Genomic DNA, 16420 nt, shown 5'->3' on the forward strand with positions numbered 1-16420 from the left:
GAAATGTTTTTTTTATTAAGTTATTTATGTCAAATCAATGAGCACAAACCTAAGCTATTTTCCTTTTCACTCTTGTGTGAAAAACTCATAAATCCAGTTTTGCTGATTTAAATGTTCTGACTTCAACTGGTGATCTAATGGGCCTCAATAGGATTACAATTTTATTACTTTTGGCATCTGCAAGCTTTAAAAAGACGACTTTAATAGCAGTCAAACTACAAAAAAAAAATCCAACCGATACATTTATATTCTAGAAGTTTTTCAGTTTTTCATCTGACAATAGCAATAAATACATAATTTAGGAAATAAAATGAGCTCTTCTTATGTTAGTACTTTACAAATGACAGCATTTTTTACATCAACTATTCCACACCTTTATTTCCTGACAAAGTGGTCTAAAGGGTAAAACTGAACTGACACGATTCTGCTACAAGCTACTTGACTATTTAAAAAAAAAAAAAAAAAAGCTGACATGTATTTATTTAAAATCTTGAGTGCAATTTTTGGGTTAACAGTAGAACGGATAATATGTACGAAGCTGCGTAGATTCAACAAACGCAGCTGAGTGAAGTATTTTACAGTTCAGACTTATTTGTCACCAGTCCCACTACAGTTTTAAAAAAATGTATTTATGTAAGATAAGTTATTTATTTATTTGTCGCCATTCTTTTGTCATGCTGATTAACTTATTTTGTAATGTGTTCTCTCTGTGGTCATTGTGTAAAGTTCCTATTAAAAGATAAAACTTGTACAGAATCAAACTGTGTTACTAGGAGTATTATTGGTATAAAGAGAAATTACATGATGTGATGTCATTTATACAACAAAAGGGTTTATTCAAGGTTTCATACAAAAATATATGTTTTGCACATGTACAAAAATAAAAGTTCTAGATCATCTCATGAGCCATTTAAGAACTTAAACTTAAGACATGTAGATCATGCACTCTGTACATCTGTGAACCAAAGCTCATCAGTTTTTGACTTTTTACTATTTATGCTGGTATGTTCAACATTTGCTTCCTTTCTGTACACCACTGAATCTTTTTAAAGCCATAAAGACTGCAGTTAGGATCTTATTCAAGTTGCCCACATCAGTATTTGATCCAGTTTAATGTTTTCTTACAGAATAGTTCTATTCCTGTCCAACCAACGTGTGTTCACGGACACAAAAACTGAAATTGTCTTGCCAGCATAACAAGATGTCTACAGGCTTTACCTGGAATAACGAACTAAAAATGAATCTTCTCAGCATGCAGATGTAGCTTCTGACTTCTACTTTCACCAGCTCTATGTGGCCATGGCATCCTCCTCCGTCTCCTCCGGCTCTGCTCCCCACACCTGGACGCGCCCCTCCATGGCTGTGAGGAGGCAGGTCTCTGTGGGGTGGAAGGACAATGACTGGACAACAGCTTTCCCCACCGGCAGCTTCAGAGACAAAGATCCCTGAAGGTGAGAAAAACAACAGATGCTTTAAGTATATCTGTAGACCATATTTGTCTATAATTCAGTGGATAGAAGTCTAATTTGGGAGGATTTATTGATTCTGAGACATAATCATACTGCGTTCATGTGCTCATGGGATAAAACCCTGAAGTTACATGCTGCTGTTCTGCATGATAGAGAGCTGTTTAGTATTGGTGGAAGTTTGCACTGAATGCCAACTAGCTCTCTCTCTTTTCACTTAAAGCAACTAGAAGGAGTCTCAATTTAAACTGACCAATCTAAATGATATGCATAACAAAAAGTGAAAAAAGTGACCTCCAATTCAGACAATTATTTAAATCGTGTACAACAGAAGTGCCAATGTTTAAATTTTCCCAGGCAAAGTATTAAAAATACTTTACTTAAAAATAAATTTCGTTTTTCTTTCACTTGCTTGCTAAACAAATGCATGTGCAGCCAGATCAACCTCATGCGACACAAGGCGGTGGTGCTCCTAGAAAACACTACCGCTTTTGTCCACATGGGGCACCAAAATCAACACAAATCTCCCCACAGTTGCTTTAATATAATAACAAGTTCTATAAAATGCTTACGGTGAAAGCATTATCTTAAATGCACCATGAGCACTTACTTCTACCAGGTCCCAGCAGTACACATGTCCGTCCTCTGAGCAGCTCAGGACGTGAGTGTCTTTACTGGACAGGCAGCAGTCCAGTTTATAGCCCTTCATCTTGTGTCCTTTATACCTGAATAAACAAACAAACAAAACAAAATATCAACATAAACATCTTATCAGAATATATATATATATATATATACATACACTCTGTCAATACATTTTGGTTTAGTTAACTTATAATTGAAGCTACACGTTAAAAGAGACTGAACAGCACTCACTCTCCCAGCATTTCCCCCGTGCTCTTGTCCAGGAGTCTGACTGTTGAATCCAAACTGGAGCTCAGAGTGCACTGACCGTCCTGACTGAAACACACACATGTGATGGGACCTTGGACACACAAACATATACACAAGTTACAGGGTTATGCATTTTTCTACTACAGCTGCTTATAAAAACAGTAATACTTATTGTTATTACTTTCAATGATTGCTGATAGCATGAAAAAGGTACTAACTGTCGATGAAGTCAACATGCAGCTGTCCCATCCTCAGGTCGTAGCGTCTCACTCTGCCGTCCACCGATCTGAAAACAAGGTTGTCAAATCAAACTGGCATCGAGGCAAGAAAGTCATGAAGAAAAACTTGGAAATATTATCTTTTGTTTTGCTCCCAGTACAGTATAGTATAATCATATCAACTTCAACATGCAGATGACTTATATTGGCTTTCATGGCAGAAACTCTGTATGTTTGCTGTTATTACCCAGTAAGCAGCTCATGTTGCACCACCTTCAGGCTGCTGACGCCGTCCCGAGCCTCGTCTAGTACCTGGATGGGCTCAAATCTTCTGGACCTGGTGTCCCAGCACCGAACCGTCCCATCTATGGACCCTGGGTGAGGGAAAAAATCACATATCACAAATAAGTTAATATATACGTTTGATAAATTAACACTTAAGCACAATTAGAATCAGTTAATAATCAGGACTGGGGTTGATAAGAGACATCTGAACAATGTTCAGGTAGCGAGATATTTCACAGAACACACACACATCATCCAAGAAAAAAACCCTACAATGTATACTGAATAATGTTTTGTAGGTATTTCACATGAGCAGTGGTGGAAAAACTATTCAGATTCTTTAAATTCAAATTAGTCCACTACAAGTAATTGCCTGCATTCAAAATTTAATTAAGTAAAAGTACAAAGTATTAGCATTAAAATGTACTTAAAGTATCAAAAGTAAAAGTACTTGTTAAAAATGCTCAAATTGTTATATTTATTCCAAATATATTATTAGATAATTATTACTGATGCATATGCAAGTGCTTTAATTTTGTAAAGATAGAGCTCATTTTAACTACTTTTACTTTTATGAGGTTTAATTTTAAAAATGTCTAATCACTTTAAATTTATCATGTTTTTCATGTTAAATCTCGACCTGAAAAGTAACTAAAGCTGGCAGCTAAATGTAGTGGAGTAAAAAATACAATATTTGCCTTTAAATGGGTCGAGTAAAAGTATAATGTTATATAAAATGGAAATACTCAAGAAAAGTACAAGTACCTCAAAATTGTACTTTAGTACAGTGCTTGAGTAAATGTACTTAGTTACATTCCACCACTGCACATGAGTGAAGACTCACCAGACAAGATGACAGTTGCCTCCTCATTGAACTGGATGCAGTTGACTTTCTGTGAGCAGAAAATTTGAGTGAGATATAAAATATTGGAAGAGAGAACAAACATACCAAAAGTATGGAGACACAGAAGAACAAGTGAAACTGGGCTGGTGAAAAAACAAAAAAAATGGGTTATAAAGAGCAGAACTGACCCCAGCGTGACCTCTGAGTTTGCGTGTGACCTGGCCTGTGGCGACGTCCCACAGGATCACAGTCTTATCAGAGCTGCAGGAGCAAAGCTGGCTGTTGTCATAGGATCTGTTGAAAGAAAAACACACTCTTTCTTCATGTATTAACAATTCATTTGTCATGCTGCATGATGTCACAATGCACAATTAACCGTGCCAATTCTCTCACCCATCTGCATCCAGGACCTCGTATCCATGGCCGCTGTATGTCTTCAGCAGGGTCCCTCGGCTCACACTCCACAGCTTTAGAGATTTGTCGCTGCCACAGGACAGCAGGTAGTTCCCATCAGCTGACATGAAACAGAGATGGGTAGAAGCTAATGACATTTCATGGATGACTCACATGGACACTTAGGGTGCTCCGGGCTGCAGGATAAGCTTGACACATTATAAATTAAGGACACATCATATTAACCTCATGTCATTAACTGAACTGGACTGGTGTCAGATTATATCATGCATGTTTTCCTATGTTGGATTTAAGCTTAAACCAAATTTCTCATGACAAGCGAGCTACTTATGTTGACATCTTAACATTTTGAACACAAGGATGACAAATATGTGACTCCTTTCTTACCGTTGAAGCGGACAGCCCTGACAGCTCCCTGCTGGCAGTCTATGGTCTTGAGCAGATGCTGAGGGAGCTGAGGAGCCTGAGGTTTGGGCTGAGGGAACGACATGATATTACCTGTGTGGAAAAAACACAATACACACACGTTAACCACAATAACGACCAGATATGGAAAGTAAAAAAGCACACTTAAGGACAATTCTGAGATTATTATACTTTTCTTGAGTATTTCCAATTTCTTCGACTTTCTACTTCTATTTCAATGCATTTCAGAGGCAAATATTATACTTTTTACTCCAGTACAATTATTTAGGTATTTTTAGTCACCAGTTACTACTTTGCAGATCCAGAATAATAATGTGAAATATACTCAACAAATAAATAATGATGTATTATTATAGGTTAAGATAAAATGATTTATTGATGCTCAGGGTAAATTCACAAACTACCCAGTTATACAAAATAATTTAAAATTTAAATTAAACCCACCTCTACAACCTGCAAAAGTGACGTACACGTGTATTTACAATAACAATCCAATAATAAAATATTGATATAAACTATTCTGCATAATAAGTACTTTCACTTTTGGTAGTATACGTTAATTTTGATGCTAATACTTACTTTACTAAATTAATGTTTTGAATGCTGGGCTTTTAACTTACTTACAATACAGTAAAGTACTACTACTTTTACAAAATGTGCTGACAACTTTCTCTTCATTACAGTTCGTGTAGTTTGATACTCTGTAAATAATCTGCAAGCAAGCTAGATTAGCTATATATTATTTCGTGTATATAAGTGCAAGTAATTAGCTCTCTCGAAGGAAACTAATGCAAGAAAACGTATGGAATGACGGAAATCTATTAGCTTAAAGAGCTACAGCTTTATAGAGTTATAGTTAACGCTATTAATTTACTACTTACAGCAGTTTTCCCGTGTTACCTGATCGCTTAGCTTCCTGGAACCGCTCTATCAGAGTTAAATTTCATGCGAAAGCCATGTTGAAATTCCAGGAGCAGCAAATATCATAATAATTACAAGTTTATGTCCAGTTTACAGCTTTCAACAGCTTCTTCCATTCATTTTACACAACATGTTCGCTAGTATGCGCAATGCACACTGGGATAAAAAGCCCATGTCAAAATAAGAGCTCAAAACCCATCTTCTGCTTTATACTGTGCTAACGGATTACCTTTACGCTTTTATTTCGAAACTCACCGGATATGACTACCCCCTTCTACTCCATTCATCAAGAGGCCGATCAGCTGGCTTTCCCCCACCGGAGTTTATATTTCTTAACTTTAAACCTCCCCGGGACGTTATTGTAGCACATTATGTCTGCCAACAATATGTCGGATCCGAGGAGAACGAATAAGATTTTAAGGTGAGTTTTTTATACAATAAAAACTGGTATTTATTGACGGAATTAGCCAGCATGTTAGCTAACTAGCTTAGCCTTTGACACAATTCATGAGCATAACTAGCTTAAAGGGATTAGCGATTAGTTGTTTTAGCTGTCGGATTTATACACCACTGAACATCCAATAAATAATGTTCGTTCATAAGTAACTTTATGTTTGCTCGGCTGTCAGTGATTTAATATTTTGTCACATAAAAGCTCAGATTTTAGCATTTGGCTTGCTTTTCCATGTTTCTATTCGTCCTTGCCCTTTTTTCACAAGGTGGGCTTCTTTTCATTAAGTTGCACAAAATGAACCACATACTTTCTTTCTGGCATCTGTGTCGGGTATCACTGATGTGTGTCTGTCCACCTATTTTAGTGTAACTGTGATCTCGGGCTCATAGTTTGGGCTTGTCTTTTTAGTTTCAGTGGAGAGTAATCTCAGACATTATTATTTTTAGTTTCCAACATTCTGATCATAATTTGAGGACAGCCCTTTCCTGTTTCATGTGGCATTGCCCCTTTGCACAAAGGCAGGTTTATAATAACAGAATGGTCTGCCCTGTTTGCTGTGGAGGAGCTTGACTAGCCTGCATAGAATCCTGACCTCAGCTTCATTCAACTGCTTTTGAGGGGGAGTAGACATGCCGACTGCAAGCCAGACTTAATGTTAGTGCTAGACCTCACTAATTCTCTTTTTTTCTGGCTTAATGGCATTAAAATCCCTACAGCTGGGTTAGACTTTTAAAGCAGGAGAGTAATCCCCATAGTTTTCAAATGATGTTGTGTAACAGTTGTATACAGATGTAAATGGATATTGTAATAAAAGTAACATGGGACTGGTGGAAATAACAAATGAAATGCTTTTTACAGTGTTTTTATTCATATGCGTTTATTGTGTTGTAGGTACAAACCCCCCAGCACAGAGACCAATCCTACACTGGAGGACCCCACACCCGACTACATGAACCTGCTCGGCATGATCTTCAGCATGTGTGGACTGATGCTCAAGGTGACCTACACACACACACACACACACACACACACACACACTACACATCTCTTCTCTTGTCCTCTGTGTATTTCTATGTGTGTACGTCTTTGTATCCACACTAAAGGGGTGTTGCCCCTGAAAAGTAGACCTTGGTCCATCCCAATCGTTCCATTTAGAAGATTAAAGGTAAACTCACCTTTTAGATGAAAGGATGAAGGACAGCTTTTGCCTTTCAGCACTAAGGACACGCAAAACAAAGAAGGGGTGACCGCAGCAGCAGACTCATGGGGCCTCTGAGCCCGACAGTGGATCATTTGTTTAATTAATTTTCTGTCTAGTAAAAGAGATCAATTTTGACTTGTATAATGTTAACTTTGTTTTCCAAAAACAAATGGCAAAAAAAACGATTTACTTCTGAATAAAGCCCAGAAGTAAATCTTATGTAAAACACTGACAATGCACTCAAAGTACAGGAGGAGTTAGATTAACAAAATAATGGTAACAAAATATTTGAACAATATCTGGCAACGGAGGAGTTCAGAGCCACCCTTTCTTTTAATTTTTGATAATTGTGCAGAGGTGATTTACCACATTATGCATTTTTGAATACTGGCCAGGATACATGCATGTATCCAGTTGACACAACTTTAAATTGAAGGTCATCGTGTGCTTATTCATTCAGTACCATTTCTCAACTATTATGATATCCAGATGTCTCCTGTGTTCATTCATCTTCAAAGTAAACTTCAACCACAGACCCTTGTTCCTCTTTGCTTATACAGTCACTCTGTCTCCAAGCAGAGCATCTGATGTCCAATTATATTAATGGGTCCCATACTGCCATTATAAAGATATACTATATATTTTAGTCCTTCACAACCTTGTGCAGCTAACCTTTGTAACCTGTGTGTTTCAGCTGAAGTGGTGTGCCTGGATCGCGGTCTACTGCTCTTTCATAAGCTTTGCAAATTCAAGAAGTTCAGAGGACACCAAACAGATGATGAGCAGCTTCATGTGAGTGTACAGCTCCACGTGTTTATGCATAGAGGAAATACTATATATGTCCTCCTTGTGCACAGTTGTTTGACTGTCCAGCCAAAGACTCCCCTGTATTTGACAGAGAAGTGTGCCCACTTGAATTTAAACAAACTGTAAGACCCATTACTATCTCCGCTATTAGGGATGTGGCTCTCTTCTCTGTTGCAGAGAAAGGGGCTAATATGTGTTCACGTTAAATTCTTGAATTATGCAGCATTAAATCTGCAGGTTAGACTCTCTCCTGTCTGCCGCTGAGACTTGAGATGAGCCAACTCTAATGTCCAAAAGCTTTTAACTGTGTGACCTCCAGCGGTGGTACATTTCCATTTGCTTATAAAAGAGTACTACAGTAGGGCACCTGTCCAGTCCTCGCAGACAGATTTGCAATAAGGGAAAAACCTTGTGGTCCATCGTCTAGATGAGGTTGTATTAAAGACAAGCTTGATGCACTCATAGTTTAGTAACACGAAATGTTTGGCTCAGCAAGTAATGTCAGACGATGAACTTAATGCACCAGCCTCGTGTGCATAGAAGTTGGTTCAAGGCCAGTTTCAGGACATTTGTCAATTGCCAAGATATGATGTAAGTATCCCTGTGTTATTAAACAAAGGTGAGTGCCGATACAGGATGAAAGAACTGTGGAGGCCAGGTGTGTCATTGGGGTTATCAGGTGAACCTCTTTATTCAGGTTTGGATGATTTAACTGTATAGTAGTAAATAATTTAAAATACAGTGGGTGTTTATCATTTAAAAATAATTTAAAAAAGGTCACACAAGCAAAGGTGCTGATAGAAAGTGACAAATGCAAACAAAAAATATAATTCCTAGGTAGCAAAACCTTTCTTCTACACCTTGATAAAGACTTTATTCACTTTTTTTTCCCTCAAAGACTTGTATATTTTATATCGGTACTGTGCCAAAGTTGTAGGCAGGTGTAAAAAAAAATATAGTAAAATAAGAATGCCTCAAAAATAGAATTGTTTAGTTTGTTTTCATCAATTATCAAAATGTAAAGTGAGTGAACAGAAGAAAAATCTGAATCAAATCAATATTATAACCCTTTACCTTCAAACCAGCATAAATTCTTCTCTGCATCTTTTCACACCTGCCTAACACTTTTGCACAGTACAGTATATTTTATATACTGAAATACAAGGCTCAAGTGGGTAGAATGTAAATGGAGCAATTAAAGGCTTGGGATTCAAAGGTTTAAATGGATTTTCTCCAAATTATGTGTCTCATCATGCAAAGTTGAAAAAAGGAATGTATCAGGTCATTGTTTTTTTCCTTGTAAAGAGATTTATACAAACTACCAAAGAAGCATAAATCAATCCCCACAGTCCAAAAAATGTTCACTATACTATATTCACACTAAAAATGCAAGTTGTTACTCTGAATGGATATAAATGAGTACATGAAATCAGATAAGTGATTAATTTACTCAGACAGGAGAGATGATCAGAGGTGCAGAGTTTTTGGCACCATCATTTCTTTTACTACCACAATTATTACAGGGACTGAAGTATGGGAAGAGTTTCTCAGTGAAAGAGCAGCCAGTAAAGGAGTAGATGAGAGCTGCAGCATCTACGTCATAAAAGGAGACCAGACCCTCCTCATAATCCACAAACACCCCCACCTTCTGAGGAGGAGACTTCAGTGCGAGAAGGACACGGGAGTCATCAAGAGCTTTGTACTCGTTTCCATTTCTCAGCCATATAGCCCAGTAACCATTCTGGGGGCTCAGTGTGATCAGTCCTTTCCTGTCTGTCGACTCTCTGGCCACTCCTAAGTTCCACGCAGTCTTTCCTTGCACCTGAACCTCAAAATAAAATCTGCCTGAAGAGAAACTCTGTTTCCCTAAAACACGGAGTTTGAGAGAAAATCTCTCAGGGTTGTCTGGAAGATCGCTCCTTACATCACCATGACTCACTTGTTTCCCATCATCGGACAAGATCAGTTCAGGATGCGCTGTATCAGGATCAAGAGTCACATCCACTGCATACTGCTGCACCCTCTTCAGCTCAAACTCGGCAAGCAACTTCTTCACATCTACCCTGAGCGTCTCCTCCAGCTGAGCCACAGCTCTTCTCACAGTCCCCTCATATGATGGACGGACGCTGACCTCTGTCCAGTCCTTGGTTGGTGTTGGGTGTTGGGTGTCTAGGGACTGGACACTCTGGAGGAGATGAAGATGGTCTTCATAGCGTGAGATCTGCTCTACCTCTGTGCTTCTCATCTTCAGCTCAGAGATTTCCTCCTCCAGCTCTTTGATGAAGCCTTCAGCCTGTTTCTGTGTTGTTTTCTGCTTCCCTTCTATAGTTTTGATCAGCTCATTCAGGCCACTCTCAGCAGACTTCTTTATAGCATTGAAGACCTGAACTCCTTCTGATATATTCCTGTCTGCATCTTTCTCACTGAGATCCACGGAGTGTTTGATCTCTTGAATCTTCAGTCGTCTTTTCTGGATCATCTCCTGAATTTCAACCTCGGTCTCTCCCAGCTCGGCCTTCTTTGCTTCGTATCCCTCTTTCAGAGGAATAACCTCGTGCATCTTGTGTTCGGAAATGGTGCAGAGCATGCAAACACACGTCTGGTCGGTCTTACAGAACAGCTCTAGGGGTTTATCGTGCTTTGTACAAATCCTGCCTTCCAGGTTCTCCAAAGGGTCGATCAGCTGATGTCTTTTTAGGCCTGGCATTGTCAGATGAGGCTCCAGGTGAGTCTCACAGTAGGAGGCCAGGCACAACAGGCAGGACTTCAAGGCCTTCAGTTTGGTTCCAGTGCAGACGTCACAGGAAACGTCTCCTGGTTCGGACACTTGTTGCCCTGGGCTGCTGCTGCTGCTGCTGCTGCTGCTGCTGCTGCTGCTGGCTTCCTGTTGAGCTGACTGTCTGAACTGAACAACCATCTCTGAGAACAAAGTGTTGACATGCAGCTCAGGTCTTGTGGTAAAAAGCTTCTTGCACATCGGACACAGGTACTGGTTTCTAGCATTCCAGTGTACATTGATGCAGCTTTTGCAGAAGTTGTGTCCACATGGAGTGCTGACGGGATCAGTGAACACATCCAGGCAGATGGAGCACAGAAACTGATCTTCAGACAGCAGGCAGGACACAGTAGCCATATCTACAAAGTGGGAACAAAAGACCTTCTGATTACTGGACAGCCCTTCTATCACCTGAGTCACCGCTGCACCGATTATATTTTAATGCACGTGGTGTAATGGTTGTATCTTCATACAAATGAAAACTGTTACAGGACTACATGTTGTCGTATAATAGTCTGGTTAGTTGCTGCTGGTACAACTGGACCGTTAAAGGATGACAGATAACACAGGTGTTGAAATAACATGAATGAAATGTGATGCTAGTGGGAATTAGTGCTAACTTAAGCAAGCTAAGCTAACTAGCCGTGTTAAGAATACAAACTTAAAAGCAAAGTTCCTGTTGAATGCTGTACAGGGGCAAAAGTCTGAACTTAATGATACATCAGCAACACTCGGGACACAAACATGTTTTATCACTGTTTGTAGTATATGCAGAACCAAAACTCGCTGAGTCAGTCAGCAAACTGGTTCTCAGGTGTCAGCCAACTGCTCACAGAGAAAAGGCCCCACTCAGAAGCTTAGTTTACTCACTAAAAACAGTGTCTCGAATGTCCAATATATTCAAAAAATGTCTTTTGTTCTTTGAATGTTTTATTCTTTCGATAAATGGAAAAAAATATGGACAACAGCTGCAGGAAAAGTACAGCTGATATTATTTAAACAAAAGGAGTTAGATTTTAAAACTCGGTCAACATTAGCAGTTGTACTCACCAGTGTTTAGCAGAGAGCTGTGTTGTTGGGGGAAAACACCTGATTAAGACAGTTTGTTTCTTTGTTTCTATGTATTCGTCTCCACTGTCTAGCTTGATATGACAGTGAAGCTTTCGTCTTTCCAGTTTTGCTCCGCCTCTTACTGCAGTGTTTTTTTTCTTTTTTTTGTTTACACATAACTTTAGTGAGTTTAAAGCAGGTTAACATGAGGCAAAGGTGGAACTGTAGCTAACGTATTTGAGATACATTTTTAGAGGGAAGCACTGAGTCATGTAGGTACCCTGTGATAAGGGGAATACTCTTTACGACTGCAGGCCCAAACAGCTTACTGGACAAGAGTAAAAACCTCATCAAGGTGTATCAGTGTTTCCCTTTATGGAAGCTGTACCCTGACCTCAAGATATCTGAATGAAAATGGGCTCCATTGGTTCCTCAAAGTCTCTTCTTTACAGCCATGCCTGCTTTATGACGATTAAAATGCAGTTTAAAGCAAAAAACACATTTGTTTTTCTGTATTAAAATATGCTATTTCGGCCTCTATGTGAATATTTCTGCATGCTGGCATACCTTAACAGTCTGTGAATTGCATACATTGGGTATCACTGAAAAACTGAGATTCTTGTAGATTCAATGAGCCCAGTTTTCTTCATGCGGGATGATGTCATCAGTAGTAGCCAGTTCATTGCAATGAGGACATTTCTTGAGTCTGGACCCGAGTGTATAACATGAGCTGCTGTGACCTTGAGGATAATCACAGCCTCATGAAACTTTACAAGCACAAACTAGAGACCAAGAGCATTCGGCGAAAGTGCATCTTTCTCAGCAGTTTGAAGAACAGAAGTGCTCACCATCCAATTGCTGAAAATACAGAAATCTCCAAATTGCTTAAATTGTTTATTTGAACCAAATCACAGCATGGATTTTCTATGGTGTCTTGATGAAATATTATGGAGGGGCTTTGACATTTTTATCCATTCTCAATGTTTAAAAAATTGCAAAATTCTGCACCAAATGTGTTGAACAAATGGTATTAAAAGAGAACTGCTGCAGCAACTTATGGGACATAACTGAGCATGGGAATGGACTCCAGAAAGCCAAACATTAATGTTCTTAACCCTTATTCACCTTAATAAGTTTACTTCATTGATTATTTCGTCATATTATTATAGACTAGTTTTGACCAGATGTACACCACTTCTGTGTGCCATGTACTGTTGACATGCTGTCTTTCCTCTCTGGAATTTTGTCCCTGAATAATTCCTTATTCATAGTATTTTTCTCTTTCAAATAATATCTTATTACAACATACTTTCTCCAATATTTATGAATTACCCCATATAGTTCTGAATATGAAATTAATTACATTAAGGTAGCAAGATGTTCAATAAATACTTTTTCAGTTTGACTTTGAAACTACAACCCGACTAGTCGAGTGATGCTTTCTCTCTTGCTGTCTGCAGGCTGTCCATCTCAGCAGTGGTGATGTCCTACCTCCAGAACCCACAGCCAATGTCGCCGCCATGGTAACTAAGGACCAATTGCAGAAGAGCATGGAAGTGAATGGCGGACGCTGGAGTGGTGGTGATGAGACAGCTGATTGCACCCCCTGGCCATCGTTGAGAAAAAACAGACACAGAAAAGAAGATAATATAATAGAAGGAGAAGGATAAAGAGGAACCCAAGAGGGGGGGGACAATAAAGAGACACTACGTAAAGACGGAGACATCAAGTTGTCTTTGACTGCCTTCTCATGTTTTTTTCTCTTTTTAACCTTTTCTAACTTTGTTTGTTGATGAAAAACTTTACTGTTTGGCTGATCTGTTGCAGAATGTCATTAATAAAGTATGATTTTAAAAAGGAATGGCTTAATTTGATTTTTCTTTAGAAAAACATGTTAATCCTATTTCACGATAAATAACAGAAAGCGTCTTAAAAGCAAGTCTGCAAATTAATTGGCAAGTAAAGTTGCCCATTCAGTTCAAATCAATACTTTATTTATTAAGAAAATACTCAAATTCGTACTTAATGTTAATGTTACTTTTCAGCTGCAGACATTGATCTGGTAAGAGGTTTCCCCTCATCTTCTGGTTCAAACACACACACATACATGCACACATACACTACCACTCAAAAGTTTGGGGTCTCTTAGAAATGTCCTTATTTTTTTTAAAGAAAAGCACAATTGTTTTTCGAATTAGAATAACAGACATACAGTTTTGACATTGTTTATGTGGTAAATTACTATTTAAGCTGGAAATGGCTGATTTTCTTATGGAATATCGATTATATATTGTCATGTGTTCCAGTGGCACATTGTGTTAATCCACGTTTACCGTGTTTGAAAGGCTCATTGATCATTAAAACACCTGAGCATTATGTCAGCACAGCTGAAAACTGTTTTGTTCTGATTAAAGAAGCAATAAAAATGATCCTTCCTCAGGCTGGTTGAGTATCTAGAGGTAAAGATTAAGATTTGTACAGGTTAAAAATATTATTTCCCCCTTGTCAATGTCTTACTATATTTTCGATTCATTTTGTAATTTTCAGCGTTAGTGTACAGTTAGGTCTCTTCCCCTCCAGCCTCTCATTGCTCTCTCTACAACATATGCACAGAGCTTTAACTGCTTGTGTGTGTGACTGTGTGTGTGTACGCTGATGACGGACAAGAAGCTGGGGAGTCAGCTGGATGTGAGACTGATTTAGTGGCATATAACTCACGTCTCCCCAGACCTGGCCCTGCTGCAGCCACGCAGAGTGGATACTCTGGCTTCTTGGCTTGCAGCCACCATTTCAGCAAACCCCAGTGGATTTTCTCCTGACTTTGTCCTGACTCACACTACTAACTCCCTCTTTTTTTGGGGGGGGAAGCACTTAAACAACTCCAACTCTATCCTATTGTTGTGGTTTTTAAATCCTGTGCGCCCTAGTATTAATGCTGCATTTGTTGTTTGATTGCTATCAGAGGAGAGGATATTGAATTCGTCCGAGTCAGCATTATCGTCCACATTGATCGGTGGGCTGCGTAATTTGGATATTAAAAACTGTCACAGTTTGCTGGATGTAGATCTTAAGTTCAGCGGGTGACGGGCTTGAGGCGATTTTAATTAAATCTAATCTCCATATTCTGCTCTGCTGAATCTGAGTGTAGGGAGACCACTGTGAAACAGGCCTCCTTCTCACTGTGTAACACTAGAGGGCACAGCAGCATCACAGATGAGTGAGTCCCTAATGAATCAGAAGGAAATCACAAAGAGTCCAGTCTCTGTGGCCTCCACTTATTAGTTAGTTGATGGAAGACATTAACTACTAAAATAATGATTCCCCCAGTAAATGTTTAACGGTTGGTGAGAAAGCAGCAGGCATGGCATTATCAACAAATAATTATCTTTCTTGGTTGTGTGGAATGGACGACAGGTGGTTTAAAGTGGTTGGATGTTTCCTGTGACTCCTAAAAACTGTTGGTCAAATGACCCTATATGCCCCTCAGATGTGAGATAACTCTTAATAAATAAATATTTTTATTCATTGATGTTCATACTACTACATGCAACAACATATTTAACCTATTTCACATGCTAAAATATATTTTCTCTAATGTGTAATATCTGAAAAATGCAAAGTACTCTCAGGAAAACAAACACAAAAATATATATTATAATAATAAATGCCAAATATCAGCCATAAAAGTACTTTATGTATATCTTATCTTATCTTATCTTATCTTATCTTATCTTATCTTATCTTATCTTATCTTATCTTATCTTATCTTATCTTATCTTATCTTATCTAGTCTTATCTAGTCTTATCTAGTCTTATCTAGTCTTAGTCTTAGTCTTAGACACTAGAAGAAGCCAGTTACCTGCCTTCCCTTAAAAGTGAAAACCACAATTGAAACTTCATTGACAAAATGCTCTTATTTTGTTATGCAATGTTTATATCTGAGAGCAAGTGCATTATGTGTTCTTTGTGAGTCCCCTGACTCCAGCAGGAAGACACGGACATCTCTTCTGGGAGTAAATCTCTCATGTCACCTATAAAACATACTGTGATTGTCACATCCATGTAATTTTAGTCAGTATGTGTTTGTTCGTCAGAAAGCAAATAATTTTCAGGACAAGGAATACCAGGTATACTTAAAGTAAAATGGCAAAGAGCATGTAAAGCAGACATAAATAGTACTAAAATATTGTAGCTCAAAATAACTGCATTTGCTACTGGGTAATGCATTAGTTTTTTATAGACAAGGCTTGGTTATTTTCTTACAGACTGGCTATAAAAGACTTTGCATGTTTAAGTGCCTTGCTCAAGGGCAACTTGTGCAGGATGTTGCACCACTTGCATATATCTGGCTCAACCTATCTTATTAGCTTTAAACATTGATGCATTGCACTCTTTTAATCTTTGCTTCAGTTTAATGACAGCTACTTAGAAACGAAGAAATATTTATTGTTACATTTTGCATTTAAGATAAATGATTAAAATGCTTTTATAAGAATCCTGCATGTAGCTCAAAGCAAAGGACTTTTCTGACTTAATAAGGGTCAGTATCTAAAAGGTAAATAGTTTGTAAAAGCATCATAACCAATAAATAATACCCTCAGTTATTAGGGGAACTCTTTACAGATAATTTCCTCATGAAAGGAAATGGGAAACAACCAAACATT

At 38.4% G+C, this 16420-nt stretch overlaps 3 protein-coding genes across 4 annotated transcripts; 1 reads left to right on the forward strand and 2 right to left on the reverse strand.

Annotated features, from left to right (window-relative positions):
* Nucleotides 1-812: 812 nt before the first annotated feature.
* wdr83 (WD repeat domain containing 83) lies at nt 813-5654 on the reverse strand. Of its 2 annotated transcripts, none has more exons than XM_059332569.1 (10): nt 5448-5654; nt 4509-4619; nt 4101-4221; nt 3896-4001; nt 3708-3756; nt 2826-2952; nt 2579-2646; nt 2343-2451; nt 2077-2191; nt 813-1445 (listed from the first exon to the last, which is right to left on the reverse strand). In XM_059332569.1, exons 2-10 carry the CDS (start codon nt 4609-4611, stop codon nt 1290-1292), a joined length of 954 nt encoding a protein of 317 aa, XP_059188552.1. In that variant the 5' UTR covers nt 4612-4619; nt 5448-5654; the 3' UTR covers nt 813-1289. The 2 variants fall into 2 exon arrangements, with proteins under 2 accessions (XP_059188552.1, XP_059188545.1); XM_059332562.1 differs by having other exon boundaries at nt 5429-5654.
* Nucleotides 5655-5710: 56 nt separating this feature from the next.
* wdr83os (WD repeat domain 83 opposite strand) lies at nt 5711-13617 on the forward strand. Its single transcript, XM_059332579.1, has 4 exons — nt 5711-5889; nt 6814-6919; nt 7818-7915; nt 13217-13617. Exons 1-4 carry the CDS (start codon nt 5840-5842, stop codon nt 13281-13283), a joined length of 321 nt encoding a protein of 106 aa, XP_059188562.1. The 5' UTR covers nt 5711-5839; the 3' UTR covers nt 13284-13617.
* LOC131971227 (E3 ubiquitin-protein ligase TRIM39-like) lies at nt 8945-12422 on the reverse strand. The gene has a single exon (XM_059332559.1). It carries the CDS (start codon nt 11061-11063, stop codon nt 9381-9383), a length of 1683 nt encoding a protein of 560 aa, XP_059188542.1. The 5' UTR covers nt 11064-12422; the 3' UTR covers nt 8945-9380.
* Nucleotides 13618-16420: the final 2803 nt, after the last annotated feature.

This window comes from Centropristis striata, chromosome 1, assembly GCF_030273125.1.
Source record: "Centropristis striata isolate RG_2023a ecotype Rhode Island chromosome 1, C.striata_1.0, whole genome shotgun sequence".
Classification (NCBI taxonomy): domain Eukaryota; kingdom Metazoa; phylum Chordata; class Actinopteri; order Perciformes; family Serranidae; genus Centropristis; species Centropristis striata.

Coding starts and splice junctions, on each gene's coding strand:
- wdr83 (XM_059332569.1), bottom strand. CDS start 4,611: ATGTCGTTCCCTCAGCCCAAACCTCAGGCTCCTCAGCTCCCTCAGCAT. Junction 2,647..2,825: donor CAACATGAGCTGCTTACTGG/GTAATAACAGCA, acceptor CCTTGTTTTCAG/ATCGGTGGACGGCAGAGTGA. Junction 1,446..2,076: donor ACTGCTGGGACCTGGTAGAA/GTAAGTGCTCAT, acceptor TCTCACCTTCAG/GGATCTTTGTCTCTGAAGCT.
- wdr83os (XM_059332579.1), top strand. CDS start 5,840: ATGTCTGCCAACAATATGTCGGATCCGAGGAGAACGAATAAGATTTTA. Junction 6,920..7,817: donor TGTGTGGACTGATGCTCAAG/GTGACCTACACA, acceptor TGTGTGTTTCAG/CTGAAGTGGTGTGCCTGGAT. Junction 7,916..13,216: donor CAGATGATGAGCAGCTTCAT/GTGAGTGTACAG, acceptor TGCTGTCTGCAG/GCTGTCCATCTCAGCAGTGG.
- LOC131971227 (XM_059332559.1), bottom strand. CDS start 11,063: ATGGCTACTGTGTCCTGCCTGCTGTCTGAAGATCAGTTTCTGTGCTCC.